Here is a 16155-nt window from a genome sequence, read left to right as displayed (position 1 = left end):
AGGAAGAGCAGGAGCTGCTGCGAACCAGATGGGCCTGTGGACAGGCAGCAGAGTTGAGTGACAGGGATGAAGTAGGACATGAAATCGAGGTGACAATGCCACAGACACTCAGAGGTGTCAGGGTGACAGGCTGCGTGCAGTGGGAGGCAGACGGAAGAGAACCAGGCTAATGTGTCAGCTCAGACTCGTGAAAACGACAAATAAAGAACGAATCACGTGGTCGTGCAGATTTAAAGATTGTTACTGCTAGAGGTGCTGAGATGAGGATCAGTGCACATTTGGGTAATGACTTGAATGACACAGTGGTTTAAGAGTAGTAACAGCAGCTGGATCATACACCACATCTGCATCATCCAAGGTAAATAATAAATAATAGGGGATTATATGATTTATTTATTTGATTTTTTGAGAAACAGACTGTTTAGGTGCAAAAAATCCTATTTGAATTTTAAATTTTTACGAAGATGTTCAACTGTGTCAACTTTGATCTATCAATGGTTTCTGAAATGAAAAACAATTTATCTGCATCATTCAAACGAACCAATAAATCAACAAACCAACCACCTGCAAAAATGATAAATAGTTAAATAGTTGACCAACAATTCTCTTTTTGTACATTAATTACCACCTTTACTTTTCCAATCACGTTCAAATGAGTTATAATTCAGCACTGAGTCAGATTTCTGAACGATTAAAGATGTCTGGAGCACTTTTATTCAGTAATACACTTTTAAAATTACATTTGAGAAGGAGACTCCTTATATTGAGGAGTGTGGGGATGAAGCCAGGACCTATTTTGACCTAAACATCCTGTATCAACAAAAAAATATCACATTAAAGAAAATATAAAATTGTAAAGACTTATTAAAATGACGTATTGTTCTAACAATTATTCCGATTTTGGTGGTAGATAATACGGTTCAGCCTTTTTACAGCACAAAGAGCAGAGTAAAGTTTAAGGAAGGAAACAGGTTGTGATGGGTTGTGTTGAAAAAGAGACCCCAGTGCGAGCGATAGTGAATTATAGAGGTGGAGTGCGACGGGCAGAGCTCCATTGTACATGGTAGAGAGCCAGGACTGGGGACAGACAGAAGGACGAAGTCAAAAGAGCGGAAGAGGTGGGTGGAGCAGTGTGGAGTTCTTTGTGCACTACAGCGGCAAAGCTTTAAAGTCACTCTGGTGCTGAAGTGGAGGTGATGTCGTGGGGTAGAGGAGCGCACGCTGCAGTCAGTCAGACGAGTAGATGGGAGGCAGAACAAACAGGAGGGTGTTACAACAGTCCGACAGGCCTGTCGCGACGTGCCCTTCAGCCATCGGTGGAAGAACACAGACGCAGGTGATGTTTCTGAGGCACATTTCGTTTAGTGAGGTTTTAAAAGGACAGAGCGTCCAACAAGGAGAGCTGCTTTGTGAACGACAGGCCGGGATGGTGCAGAGGGTGAGGTGATACAGATGAAGTGTGAGACAGACGGCGAGATGGATGGAAGAAAAAAGACAAATAATAAAGACGTAGTGTTTGTTTCTCGTGTATATACAAACCACTCTCATATTCTGACATTACTTAGCCAAACATCTCTTAAAACTCTGAACATTAAAGTAAAAGACTTGACCTAAAGAACTTGGTACAGTAAGGATCGGTTCACCAGTTATGAAGAGTACGTCTCCGTCTGTAACAGAAAGAGACGGATTTCTTAAGTAACCTTGAGCTGTTAGAGACTTGTAAGTCTCACTGTGATTGTTTATCCATTTCCAAACCTTTGATCCTCTTTTATTTGACTATTGATTTCTTGCATTTTAATGTAACTTTGCTGCTGTATTTTATGCAAAAAGTTAATTTAACTAAGAGAAGGATCCAGTAGTTTTGAGTTTGCCCCATACGAGGGTTTTAAGAATCAGGATATTTTGACCTTCTCTGCCGAGATTTTTCTGTCTCTTGTGAGTCTGTTTCCTTTTAGACGGACCAACATGCTTGCTTTTTCTTTTCCAGCTTCAGTGTTTGACCTGTAGCTTCGCCATTACTATGAATATGTGCCTTTTTGGAACATATTTCCTTTCCTTCTCGCAGTTTTGAGAACAACGCTGTTGGGCAGAACATCAGGTTTTGTGTGTTCTCCCCAGATAGGTGAGCATACGCCTGTCTTGCCAGAAATAGAGAAGGTGACTTTTGGCTTTGCTTGGCAGCTTTTCTGGAACAGGAACCCAGCTGTGTGATATCTGGCAGAGCGCTTCAGTCCAGTTTAGTGTCCACTGAGATTAATGCCTGATTTTAAAGCCTTACAAGCAAGAGTTCAATTAAACATAAACAGGTCTTTAGGACTAGCACTAAACCAGTGAACTAAAACCAGACAGCAAGTCAGGATATACAGCAGCTGCCCACTACAGTACCACAAACAATCAGGGTGTACTTTGGTACGATTTCTTATTGAGTCCTGAGAGACGTTGAGGAGTGAAGAACATTTTCTAGAGCGACTGATAAGGTCCTTTACTCGTGGCACAGAGTGACGGCAGGCGAAGGAGGAGGAGGAGGAGTGATAGCAGGAGTCAGGGGACGCATCCGTCACAGAGAGAGGAGGCTGCCGTCAGGACTCTGTTGACAAAATGGTAAATTGTGTGCACTGTCCCTGAAAATGTCACCGGGGCTCACGCAGCATCTTGCTGTTTGGCTCGAGATTAACACGTTCAGTGTCAGCTGCTCCTGCTGCCAAGTCTTTTCTAATTATTTATCAAATCCGGATAAGGTGAAGCGCACAACGTGAGGGACGGTGTGTGTGACACACTTCACATGCACCTGACTGACTACATTTCTATCACGCGGGTGAATTATTAGGGTCAGAACAGAGAAGGAGAGAAATCACCTGCACTTAATCTATGTGCTGTAAAAATGAAGGTTAATTAGAAGCCGTCATATCAAAACTGCACAGTACAGATTCTACATTGAATCTGATATTAGGTTTTTCTGTGCACTTCAAAAACTCACACATTTCCTAATTTCCGAGCTTTTCAATGAATCTTAACACCTTCCTGGCTTCAGGGAATTAGCAACATGATTATGATTCCTATATTCCCTAAATGATCTTTAAAGTGTTAATCTGTCGTTCTTTTCTAAATTAAGGAAACATCTTTAGAGCTAAGCAGCCTCCGCTGGGTTTTTCTGCAGTGATTTATTTGTCACTAAAATCATTTTCTGTGTGGTTTGCGTATTAAATTTCACAGCTTCTTGCGTTCTAGTGGATTACGCCATTAGTCAGTGGACAGACAATTATCAGACAACGCCGACAAGTGATTCATAGTTTTGGCCATTTACACTTTACAGTCTTTTTGGTATTAGTCCTCTGTGCACCAGCATGTTGAATTTGAATTGAAACACAGGTGATAAACAGTTGAATTAAAGTCGACACTTTCAGCTCTAAGATCTGAAATTCAGGATTTACAGCCATTTTCATACACACACTCGTTTCTGGGGGCTCATAAATAATACAACAAATGGCTAAAAAGCAATTGCATGGCCAAGTGTGGCCTGTTCCCTGGTTACTCTGTGGCTAATGAAGCAGATAAAAGGCCTGGAAGTGGTTCTGATGGTAGCTGCTCACTGGACCTCTCAACATCTGGTCAAGTCAAGAACACTCTTGAAGAGGTGAAACAAAAAAAAAATGTGCATTTGGGTTTTAGATAATAAACAAAATGAGCACTTGAATGAGTTGATTCATTAATACATCACAGATCATTGTGTTAATGACCACAACAGTTAACTTATTACTTCACCTGTACAAATCACAGAGCTTCATTTGCCATGATGTCGTGTTGCACTCACCACTGAGAAGTTCATGACCTTTATGATCCAGACCGTGAGAGCCAGGTTCACTATCATGGTCACCAGCAGGAGCAGCAGGAAGAAGTAGAGGCATCTTTTCCTCCAGCCGTACACGCCCACTGGGTACGCGGCGTCACAGGCAGGTCGCTGGAGATGCAGGGACTGGGATGCGAAGATAAACTGCTCCTGGGTAATCTGGTGAGAAAACACCCAGGTGTCATTGTGTTAGCCGCCTGTCAAGGATATATTCACTGCCTAGAAGCAATCACGTACTGTAAGCGGTTATTACATTGCAGGCACCTCTGTAAATGACTCTAGGCTAAAGCGTGGCGTCTTTTTCTTTATTTTACAACAAGTGTGAAACATGGCAACAGTGCGAGCTGGGGTATTACCCCATTTTCTATTGTTTGTGACTTTTGTGAAGACACCACTAGACACACTGAGGTCCATATTTTTAGAAACTGAACCAGGGGCAGCGTAATCCATCAAGCCTGTGCACGTAAAAGACAAGGTCATTTTGGTGCCTTTGTTTTGTCAAAAGAGATACCGAATCAGAGTAGGAGCAGGAGAGCAGGAAAAGGGGATCCTCAGCCTAAAGTCAGCGAGTCTTCTAGTTAATAAACTGAAATCTGAAACCAAATCTAGACACCAACAAACTAATCGTAGTGATTAATGTAAGCTATGCAACACGAAACCAAGACGTTTGACATTTCTGCTCCTGCTTGTGTAGGTTACAATGAAAATGAATTTGTATGGACCTAATAACTTCTCACTGCTTTGTTTCCAGTGCTAATTACTTGTTGACATTTTGTCAAACTCGATCCCAGTGCTTACAAAGAAAGGCGCCGTGAGTGACAGCGTCCTATGGCCTGTCCTGTTTACTGCTCCTCTCAGGCCGAGATCTTTATAATGTTGCTGCGCATCCTCTGAGAAAGCTCTTTGTGTCTGTGGCCAGCAGAAGATAGTCAGTCAGCCCATGACTTCAACATCTCTGACGTCCTACAGGCTGCTTTGCCTCCACTCAGCACCAATAAAAACAGAACATGGATTAAGGAGATGACAGAAAAGGCTCTAAGTTCCTGCCAGCCACTGAGAAGCTGCTACCTGTGAGCTCTGATCTGAGATCAGAGAGGACGGTGTCTGTCGAGTGCAGTCATCCAGGAGAGGCCAAGAAGTTGCTGTCCTCTAGCTGAACACTATCGTGGCTCGACTGTGTGAAACTTCCCATCGCAGGGTGATGAATAAAGCAAAATGCCTGTTTGTACAAACCAAGGAAAACATGTCCACCAGCAGCAAAATGTTTTATTATGTAAAAGTTCCCCCTTAGCATGAAACAAACATCTTTAATGAACGTGTCACTCAAGTCAGTATCCAAACCCCGACATGCTTTTCACACACTGAGCATGTCATTAGCGCAGCCCACTGATGGCAGGTATTATTAGATTGTATTATTTCCTGATAAACAGTGCAAGAAAAAGCTCAGTGAGGCAAAGATCACATCAAAAAGACACTAAACTATACCTGACTGAGGTTCAAATGGTCTCAGCTTACAGAGCCAGGACACGGCGCTACATGGTATTTATTGCTTTTGTAATAAATCAATATCTGGTACGAGGACCAGCAGTCGATAGCGATGATAAAACCACACACTGGTGAAACTGTGTAGTAGTGTGAATCAGCTGGTAAAAGGCTGGTGCCAGAAATAGGTGTGTGCCCTTCAGGCTGTCCAGGAATTCATAGAAACACCTCTCTGACAGCCTTGGCTCTGTGGCTCGATTTGTGGCTTTACATTCTCCATTAATCCCATAATCCATCTGAAACAGCATCTACGATGTTTCGATTTGTCCCTGCACCCAAAATGTAACACCCTTAAATTAGACCAAACAATTAACCGTTCTCAAAACAATATCACAATCCAACATTTTACATTTGCAAAGCTGCAGTTTCAGTAACACTGTGTTGTTGATGTATTCATTTTAAATGCAACTAATTCTACACAGTAACAAAAGAAAACACGAGTCCCCGTGGGCTTCCTGTGAAACCTGCAGAGGAGGTGAGAGAGAGCGGACGAGGTAAAGAAACTCACAAGTTGCCAAACAGGCTGGTTTGTTCGTCACTGTAACTTGATATGAAAAGGAATCAAAACGCTGCAGGGAAACTACATGAGCAACAGCTGAGTTTATTTCACCTTATAAGACCCTAATCTGGTTATTAGGTCGTATTTTCACTTGACAAATCACAACTAATTGACGCAGGTCTGCTTTACAACACACTGCTCCAAAGCTTAAAGTCGTTTAATCAATTATCTGATCAACAAGCGCTGATCATCGATGAAGAGCCTTTATTAGCGTTCCCTCGTTTAACATTTGCAGAGAAAACATTACGAATGACTGCACTTTCTTCCACAGCCTCCCAACCTAATCTGCTTTTAAGTGACTGTTTCCTTGGACGAACAGTTTAGGTCACATCTGCCAGATGTCTCACAAATGGATGTTGTGACTTTGCAGCAAATACAAATGACCCATATCGCTGGCCTAGAAATGTCAGTGATTCCAATTTAACCAGCGATTCAGCTGAGGGACAAGTGCATTATGAGAGGTGCTTACACAGAGGCTGACTATAAACTCTCGATGCAGTGTCACAGGAGACACTTTCTCACCACCACAACTTCCCACAACGTAGGATGCTGCCTCACGCACAACACCGAGTACAACCGTGAACTGAATTACACTCAAGATCGTTTTTTAAGATGCTTCCAACAGTCTTACATGACGTGCTCAACACTTACATAAACATTTTTTTATTTAAACATTAAATAAATAAAAAAAACAACCACTCTTGTAGCCTGCAGCCATGCCCTTGCTGGACAGATTCGGTCTATTTTCAATCCACTGTTGCTATGGGAAACTTCAGCACTTGTAATTTCTATGGCAACCCACTGTTCCCATCACTGGTGGATCCTGTGATTTCTTTATATGACTTTTAATGCATACATTACCCTGGTCGAGTCACGCCTAAAGCTCGGTTATTCACAGAGCAAACGGGGGAGCTGTCATTTCAGCATGCTGCTCACAGCTGACGCTTACAAACACGCTGGAGTGGACTGACCGAGATGTTTAACTGCAGCAGCCGTGAGGAACTACTCTGGCTTTCAAAAACTAAATGTATATTACACAATGCCACGCTGTGTTTATGTTAGCTTTGACAGCCCGTTTATATGAAATTATTTTTAAAATATACAGTTATTTAAAATGTGTTTGTATATAGCTGCTTCAAAAAACTAAAAACTAAAAGTAATTAGCATGAACAGATTAGCTGTAATTTCAGGATGTGTAGTGGTTTGATGTCCGTTTTTAGACATTTTTCTGTTTATGGTCATCTTTGCATTTTGTTGGAGCACTGGACTGGAATACAAAGTACTGCACTAGACTGGCTCTCTTCATACCTCTCCAACAGATCGTTTTGTGTTTCCATTAATAATTGCAAGTCATCCTTTCTTCTTTAAAGTACAAGGAGTTCCACAAGGTTTAATGTTGGGGCCAATCTTATTCTCTCTGTACAGTACATGCTCCCTCATCAAGTCACCTCAAAATTTCTTGAAGACAAAACAGACATTTTAACAAAACAGAAATAGTTCTTATCAGTGCACAACACGTTGTCAAACGCATTTTGCTCTGTAGATAACTCTGAGCCCGCTGCAAAAGGTCTTGGTGTTTGGTTCGATAGTAAATTAAACGTTGAGCATCATGTCATAAAGCTTGTTCAGGCATGTTTCTATCTCCAAAATACATTCAATTCTATAATTTAATGATACAGAAGTGATCTTACATGCACATATTCCCTCACGACTTGACTACTGCAACCGCCTGTTCACCTGTCTCAGCCATAAATATATTAATCAGCTCCAGATTGTTCAGAACTCAGCTGCAAGACTTGAATATGATCACATCACTCCTGTCTTAGCTTCCTTGCACTGACTTCCAGAATGTATTAGGGTAGATTTTAGAGTTTATTAATAACTCTTAAAGCCCTGAATGGCCTTTCCCCCAGCTATATATCCCAGCTGTTAAAGCCTTATGAGCCTGCACGTAGCCTGAGATCCTCTGGTAGAAATCTTCTGTGTGTCCCTGATGTTAGAATTAAAACTAGAGGTGACAGAGGTTTTGCAGTTTGAGCCCCCAAACTCTGGAATGAGTTACCTGAGGAAATAAGATCAGCTGACTCAGTAACATCTTTTATATCTCTCCTTAAAACATACATCTACCGTTGAGCCTTTACTGATCACCTCTAAACAGGGACGACTCCTTATTAATTTAATTTTGATGAATGTGATTGAGTTTCCTTCATTTGTCTTTTGGAACTGATTCTCCAAAGGACTAATGTAGTAGTTGTTTAATTCTGTTTAGTGTTCTATTGTTTATTGTTTCCACCACCCCAACCGGTCGAGGCAGATGGCCAACTGGTTCTGCTTCCTCTCCACTGTTGTCTAGTGCTTCTTAGGTCGGATTTGTTGGGTTACCTGTGTTTTTTCTTTATTATCTGAAGCACTTTGTAACACAAGTTAGGAAAAGTGCTCTATAAATAAATGTATTATAATTAATTTTTTATCTTTTAGTTTTTTCCATTTGTTCAGGATCATTTTGCATCTCTTTGAGGTCAGTTTGTGTCTTTTAACTAAACTCTTTAGATAGGCTCTGGCTAGTGGGCCAAGTAAGAGTAAGAGGTCACTGCTGGGACCAAAGGACACTTGGCAACTACAGTCTGAGTAGACAATAAACTGAAGACTAAAACTCTTATTCATATATTTTGAATTAATTGTAGGAATTCATAATAATAAAACTGAACAAGAACTGATAAACTCTCACAACATGAATTAAAACAACTAATGAGCTCAAAGTAAAATCGAGTCTTAACATCACATACAAACAAATCTTATATTATGATTAAATAGTTTACCGCCTCCAGTCCTGATTACATGTAGTTTCTATGAATAGAAAGTAAACACCTACACAGTAACTTGCTTCTCTGAGGTAAAATGAGCTGTAAAAAACAAACAACAGCTGTAGATCGTGCACTGTGCTGGAATGGGTTGTACAACCATATTCCTCTTTGTATATGCTGCTTAATCAGTCCCTTTAAGTTTGTGCTAAAATATGTCCGTGTCGCTTTTTCCTTTGCTTCAGGGGAGAGGGGGAGAGTCCACCGAGCTTTGACTACAGACGTTACAGCTGGATCCAGCCAAAGCCCACAATTACCCAGCGGCCCCCTTTCCAGTGCCAGCATGCCTCATCTGCACCAATTAGCGGAGAGGGTGATATTCTACATGCTGTTTTGATCAAACAGTGACATGCTGCAGAGGCAGCGAAAATGCAGCTGAGACGCCCTTAATGAAAGAAAATGAGACGTTATTAATGCTGGGTAATGTTAATCAGCAAATCGCCAGGAGATCTCGCACTCAGCGGTGCCTCAGGAGTCCCACGGGGACGCCTCGGGTGGAGGTAAGAAAACATCTGACTGTAGGACTCATCCAGCCTGCAGATGAGCGCTGCACAACGGTTGAGGCAGACGCAGGAGAGGTGGATTGAGACAACTGACACACAGCATTAAAGCAGCTATTTATTTAGGTGCTGTGTTGTTTTTTCCAGTGTGACAGAAACTACAATCCAAGAGACAACTACAGGAGTGCAACTGTAAAAGCCAATTACGCTCCTCAAATGTGCAACTGGGTGCATTGATGTAACTATTTCACATTTTCTGTTGATGTGACAATCATGAATGGGGGTGAGGCTGCTGCTGCCGTCAATAGTCACTTCACTTAGATGTGAAATCCAATTTCTGCGGCTCCGTCATCTCTGGTGGAGTCACAATAGCACCGCAGCTCGTCAATGGCTTCATCTTTTTGCGGGGCGGCTGCCCTTTCTTCACGAACGACTGGGTGCACTTCCTTCAGCAACAAGGAAAACTCCACTGTAAGCATGAGACCGGCGGGGATCAAAGATCTCCAATAAGCTCGGTACAACGAAAGGTCACAGCAGTTCAATCGCACGGCATCACAGCCGACAGCATCACAGACTGTTTGAAGGGGAACTTTTTACACGCACACCTGCTTTCAAGAAAGATATTTCCACTTGGCAGCACTAAAGTGAGCAACACACCTCAATGACAAGCTGCACCTTTGACCTTTGCATCATTTATTAACGTGACGAGCTTTCACTTCCTTCCCGAGAGCTCATGACAGCTCTGTCCGGCTGGAGGAAGACGACAAACCGCTGATGTAAACAGACAAGACACTTTCCCCACAGTACACTAGCTTTTCCCTGCTAATCCCTAGCAAATCCCTGGAGAGCTAACAGGGCCATTTTGGACAGCACCCCACAGGCTTCATTTGCATTCGCCAGTCGAACACACATAGGGAAGTTCCTGATGAACACAGCACTATCAAGACAAACAACGTCACGAGGCGCCCTAAACAAAGCCTGTTTTAATCAGAGCAGACGGCGGATACACTCGCTTTTTTAAACAAAATGACCCCGCTATAATTAAAAAAAGCTCCTCACGTTAAACAGGACAGATGAGCTGAAAGTGACAAGTCTGCAAGTTTGTTTTAAGAGGAAGTGCTGGATCAGCTCAGAGCCAGTGTGATTTCTTCACTGATAAGCATGATCCAACCTCTAAGCTCCAGAGCTCTGTGAGTGTGTGAGTGTGTGTGTGTGTGTGTGTGTGTGTGTGTGTGTGTGTGTGTTGCTGGCCAATGCATGCCAAGCAGCAGCTCTGCTGTGTGGGTTTCTGACACCGGAGCTTCTCTTTGCACTGCATCACCAGATGACGAGATGCACATACTGTACCCAGAGGTTACTGCCTCCTCCTCCTCCTCCTTCTCCTCTTCCTCCTCCTCCTCCTCCTCCTCTCAGACTGGAATGATAATGAGGGACCGTGCAGGCAGAATATTCATAGGCTGTCACATTACTGTGATTCTCCAGGTGGAGAATGCATACAATATGAGGTGCAGTGCATAAGGGGGGGAGGTATGTAGAGAACTCCAGGTAGGCTTCATGGGGGTGTTTGAGCGCTGGTCCCCCTGGTTATTAGTCATTAGGGGGGAAAACGCAGGACTGTCCGAGTCATGTTTGATGAGCTGGGATTTCTAATGGAACAACTGAAGCACCTGTTGCACGGAGGATTCACAGGAAACTTCACGTTAGAGCTGCTGAATAAACCAACACACTGTGTGAATGCAATCAGTCCCAGTTCCTGCGCTCTTCACAAACCCCACTTTTCAGCCATCACCTCTCCCCGACACAATGGGTGCAAACTCACCTTCAGCGACTCTATGTCGAGGGTGTCCGACTGCTCCATGATCCGATCTCACTTGTCACAGTTACATGTTTCCACAAAGTTGCATGGAGCTCCGCAGCCGGAGTTGCGCCCCGCGGAGCGGCTCTCCCTCTCTCCCGGTCAGCTTCATGTGACTTCAGGTCACAGGTTTGATCTCTATCTACATATTTTTTTTTACTCTGACGGGGTCTTGGAGCCGGATAATAACCGTGGCTACAGGCTTGTTGTTTTCCAAACGCTGCCGTCCAGGAGACGAGTCCTCTTCTCTCTCTGCTCCAAAAACCGAACCAGCGTCAAGCCAGACGAAACCACGAGCAGCGCTTCCTGTGGGCGGTTTACAAAATAAAAGTCGCACAACAGAAGAGAGTTTGACTTTGTTTTAGGTGAGACAGCTCTTTCTTTCCTTTTCCTTTTTTTTTATTACCACAGCATGTCCAGGAAGATCTCTAAATGCTGTAGGTTTATAGAAACTCACATCTTTAAACTGACATTAGCTTCCTATTTTATTTTATTTCCAATAACACACAATGATTCCCACATGAGAACAAACAAATCACTTCACTTTTCACCATGTGCTAATGTCATGTCATGTCTTAAATTTTAGATGTGCCATTGTGGTCATTTATTTAGCATCAGATTCAATCTACAGATCTACTATAACCTATTTTAATGTATTAAATTCACTTCAATTCATTACATATTTCCTTATAAACACCACTGTTTCTTTTCTTTTTTTTTCTTTATTATTTGTTTTTTTACTAAGAATATCCCACATTGTGTCCTTCTACATAAAAATGTAACCAACTTTTATATAATCTGATCTTTATATTGGTATTTATTATTTGGTCCAGTCCATTTCTACAAGATGTTATCGGATTAGATCAAAACAGAGACATCCTTAGTGTTTTTATTTATTTACAATCAAACAAAAATACATGCAGCTTAATGAAGGAACCATATTTAGGGCTGGACTATTGGTAGTGATTGGGGAATGTGGTCATGATTGTGTTTTATTCTGACAGCGTGGATTTTTCAATTTCCGGTTTCATCACAGTAAAATATACCCGACTTTACAGAAATCAAATTCCACTTAGCAGATGATGGACTCTGATCCAGACTTGCTCTGGAGTCATGAACACCAGTCAATGAGCCTTGTGGAGGAAAAGCCGTGTCATCATAACCCTCCTCTAGAGGAGTGTGTGTTTAATATCATGTTCTCACAGTGACTGCATGATGACCTGCATATGGCCTTTTCTCCCCTCTGGTGTCTATATAACAGAACAATATACACCACTTGTACTTTCAAACACCTTATTGTGTGGGTGAAGCTGTTCCTATTCGCAGGTAGATGTCGCACCCTGCAGGGGACACACTGATATTGCAGTGTTTGTTTCCTGTCCTGTAATTAAATTCTCCACCATAAGGCTCTGTTTTCATACAAGGACCTAAAAGAGATGAAGTCGCATGAAATAAAAACTGTAAAATATAAACCTGCGCAACGTGAGGCTGCTATTTGTCTGGTGAAAATTAAATCATGTGCAATAAATCAGTTGCAGTATCCTTACAGTGCAGTAGAGGGCAGACAGGAGCAGGTTCGTGTTTCCAGACAAACCAAATCAAGCCGGAGCGCCGACTCTGACCTAGGATTAATAATCAATCATCGATAAATTAATTAATCGTCGCAAGGATGTCAGACTCCAGCAGGCAAGTAGCTGCACAGAAAAGGTAAAGGGCCAATCTACATTTGATCAAACCTTTTACATTGTGTAATAATCACTGGAGCAGTGTTGGGATTTATTTAAACAATACTGCAGAATCACTGGTGGCGTCTCCCACCATATTTATCTGTGCTCATGAATCCACACGCTATAAATGACTTTGAATTTGAATATCTTAGCGATGCTCAACATGTGTCCACAGTGTGACAGGAGGTGGATTTTAACATCATCATCATCATCATCAGTGTGCATGTCCGATGTGAATATTTCTCCCACTGTGTGTTAGTTGCAGCGCTAAGATTGCAGCCGGGGCTGTCGTGTGTGTGGAAAGCGAAATAAGAGGAGATGTGAGCATTGGTGAGCCTGTGCATCTGTCTTTATTTTAATTAAAGGCTTTTCATCCAGCGGCCAGGGAGACAACACAGTACATTTTCTTCCCAGGTGCTCGAACAGTTGTGCACCCCAAAGCACGGATCATAGCTGAGGCAGGGCCCGTGATCATTGGAGAGGGGAATTTAATAGAGGAGCAAGCTCTCATCATTAACAGGTAGGAAGTGGGTTATCATGCAGTTTAATTCTCTATTTTCCTTCAGCTTCAGGCCAAGTTATCTTGTTGCATTTGCTGTCATTTCCTTGCAGCTATCCAGAAAACATAATGCCAGACACGGAGGGAGTTGAACCAAAGACCATGATCATCGGGGCCAATAATGTTTTTGAAGTTGGATGTGGTATCTTTTACATGTCGAACCAGGCTGATTGAATTTATTTGGGTCGAGATGTGTCCACTTTGGTTGTAGTGATTTAGAAATGGTGTTGCTGTGACAGAGTGTGTCCACAAGAGAGCAGTGGTGAGTTAATTTTCTTGATGTCTGTAAATGATCTTTATATTTTAGAAAATATGATTTATTAGAAAAACAAGTCGATTGATGAGGATATAGTGACACTAAAATGCTACTTCATTGGTTTAAATCCTTAATTTTTTCTACCACAGTCTCTCAAGCTTTGAAAATTGGAGATAACAATGTGATTGAGTCCAAAGGTAAGTAAACAAAAATATCATACAATTTATGTCATTTCATATGACACTACAGCGCCCTCCAAATGTATTGGATCAACAAGGTTAATCCATTTGTTTTTGTTGTCCACTGAAGACGTGTAGGTTGAAGATGAGCTTTTATTTGTTGCTGTTTACACCAACATATATTAATCAGCACACTGTACAACAGAGCACCTTTGGTGTCAGATGATGCAAAATGTAAAAGAGCAGAAGTACAGGAACAGATAGTTTTCAAGATAATGAAATGAAATAAAACCCAATATATGCTTCTTTGCAATAGTTGGATGGAGTCTGTGATTCACTGACTCCACCAAATGGCTGCTCGTTTCCAGGCTCTTACTGCAGCTTCTGTTGTGTACGTTCGGCTCATTTTCAGCAAAAAGTATAGAAATGGACATAAATTACAAATTGAATCAGATATGCAACATCGCATACAGTGATCTAATACACACAGAAATATTAAAGCGATCAATAACACGGTGTAAACCAGATTTCTGTGACATTATCTCTGACAGCTGATTAGTTCATAATGTCTCCTGATAATATTACATCCCAGCTGATCTCGGGAGAAACGTGATCCTGACCAGTGGCTGCATTGTCGGTGCGTGCTGCCACATCAACACGTGCGAGGTGGTGCCAGAGAACACGGTGGTGTACGGTTCAAACTGCATCAGGCGCGTGCAGAACGAAAAGCCACAGGTCAGCTCCTCACTGCTGCTTGTTTGTGCCTCTGACTCATGAAGCTCGTTGTCTGCCTGGTAAACAGATCTGCGTGATCATGTATGTTTATTTCTTTTTATCTTGCAGCCTCAGACTCTGCAGCTCGATTTCCTCATGAAGATACTGCCCAACTACCACCACCTGAGCAAGACGGTGAAGGGAAGCAGCTCGCCTGTGAGAAACTAACATGGATCCAGAGGAGTGAAGCCTCCTGCAGGGCCAAAAGCATCTGCACACACAGATACTAGAATCTCACACCTTTTCCTAAACCTGTACCTATGGTCACTTGAGTGTCATAGTCACATATGTGACTATTTTCTATGTATGCACTTTGAATTTCAGAATAATATCACGACTATCTGAAGTATATTTTTGACATAAAATGGTAAATGTGCCATCTTTAAGTTAATCGATTATGGTCAGCTTTATTTATAAATCTTCCTATATAAAAACAAACATATTGCCGTAAAGACTCTAATAAACGTTGCATTCAAGCTTCTCGTCTGTGGCTTGAACTGTTTCTATACTCTGCTACCACTAGGAGGGACTATTGAGCAGCGCTTTGTTCTTTTTTGTTTGCTTTGGAGGCTTTTTTTCATGAGGCGATCCAAACCATCCAATTAAAGCGACATTTATTAATAATGCAACTAAAAATATTTGTATTATCACATTTAGCTAAAAATAGTCCGAGTCTTTTTGGCTGAAAATAGGAATGACAAAAACAAATGACGTGTGCATTGTTGTGCACAACTCGCACTGATTTACTATATAAAAAGTGCAATTACTGAACAGAAGTGATGCCTGAAAAGACATGGGTGTGGTAGTCCGCATCCTGGGTTTAGTGGGTTGCCAGTCCTATGCCCTCCCATCAGGGTTTGTCAAATTGGTGCCATGGGTACAGTGGGAATTCAGCACGGAGCATGGTTTATTGTAATTCACATGGGTGTGGTTGCGAGTTGCATTTCTACTGCTGGATGGGTCTGAATAATATCTGGTGCCCCCCCCCCCCCCTCTTGTCATGCCTCAGTCCTTTGGGTTGTCCTCCCATCTGTGGCACAGGCTCACGGATTTGTGTGCGCAGCACGTCACTGCACCTGACATAAAAAATTTTTTTAAGAGTTGTGTCCGTTAAAGTACAGCTCCAGCTGTACGGTGCAACAAGCTCAAGGTTGCCGCTCCGGTTCTTCAGAGTTGAAAAGGTTTGTGTCGTGCTCAGTGGGCAGGACGCTGCACAGTACAGCAGCTCCCCGTAGGAGGCTCACAGCTGGTGTCTCACACTGCCAATACTCATTTGAACATGTCACGGAGTCCCATGAGGAGTCCACATCAACTAGGGGCTAATTATTTCAGCAGTGGAGTGCAGCCGGGGCCACGTCCAGGCTCCTCTCTGTTCTCACTTCTTTTTTTTTTTTTTCCACTACCATCATTTTTGATTTGGGGTGTTGCCAAAGTGTCAGTTTACTTTAATATGACAAGGAAGAAAGACACTGGGCACAGCTGCACGGATGTGCCGA

The 16155-nt window shown here is 42.3% G+C and overlaps 2 protein-coding genes across 2 annotated transcripts in view; one reads left to right on the top strand and one right to left on the bottom strand.

Annotated features, from left to right (window-relative positions):
- LOC113157561 (zeta-sarcoglycan-like) overlaps positions 1-11372 on the bottom strand; it is a 30209-nt gene extending 18837 nt beyond the window's left edge. Inside the window, exons 1-2 of the mRNA XM_026353129.1 lie at positions 11129-11372; positions 3812-4006 (exon numbers count right to left, since the gene is read on the bottom strand). Of these exons, the coding sequence (XP_026208914.1) occupies positions 3812-4006; positions 11129-11167 (234 nt within the window). The 5' untranslated portion in view covers positions 11168-11372. The remainder of the gene's footprint in view (positions 1-3811; positions 4007-11128) is intronic.
- Positions 11373-12750: 1378 nt separating this feature from the next.
- On the top strand, positions 12751-15045 carry LOC113157617 (dynactin subunit 6-like). The gene is made up of 7 exons (XM_026353205.1): positions 12751-12871; positions 13151-13221; positions 13306-13411; positions 13504-13592; positions 13856-13903; positions 14478-14620; positions 14729-15045. Exons 1-7 carry the CDS (start codon positions 12834-12836, stop codon positions 14825-14827), a joined length of 594 nt encoding a protein of 197 aa, XP_026208990.1. The 5' UTR covers positions 12751-12833; the 3' UTR covers positions 14828-15045.
- Positions 15046-16155: the final 1110 nt, after the last annotated feature.

This window comes from Anabas testudineus, chromosome 18 (assembly GCF_900324465.2).
Source record: "Anabas testudineus chromosome 18, fAnaTes1.2, whole genome shotgun sequence".
Classification (NCBI taxonomy): Eukaryota; Metazoa; Chordata; class Actinopteri; order Anabantiformes; family Anabantidae; genus Anabas; species Anabas testudineus.
Note: the sequence above shows the minus strand (reverse complement) of the source record. Positions and strands in the feature narration are given on the sequence as shown.

Bases quoted from the DNA above. Each gene is read 5' to 3' on its own strand.
- LOC113157617 (XM_026353205.1), top strand. From the start codon at position 12,834: ATGTCAGACTCCAGCAGGCAAGTAGCTGCACAGAAAAG. The intron at 13,222-13,305 runs GTGAGCCTGTGC...TTTTCTTCCCAG, and splicing joins AAGAGGAGATGTGAGCATTG to GTGCTCGAACAGTTGTGCAC. The intron at 14,621-14,728 runs GTCAGCTCCTCA...TTTATCTTGCAG, and splicing joins TGCAGAACGAAAAGCCACAG to CCTCAGACTCTGCAGCTCGA.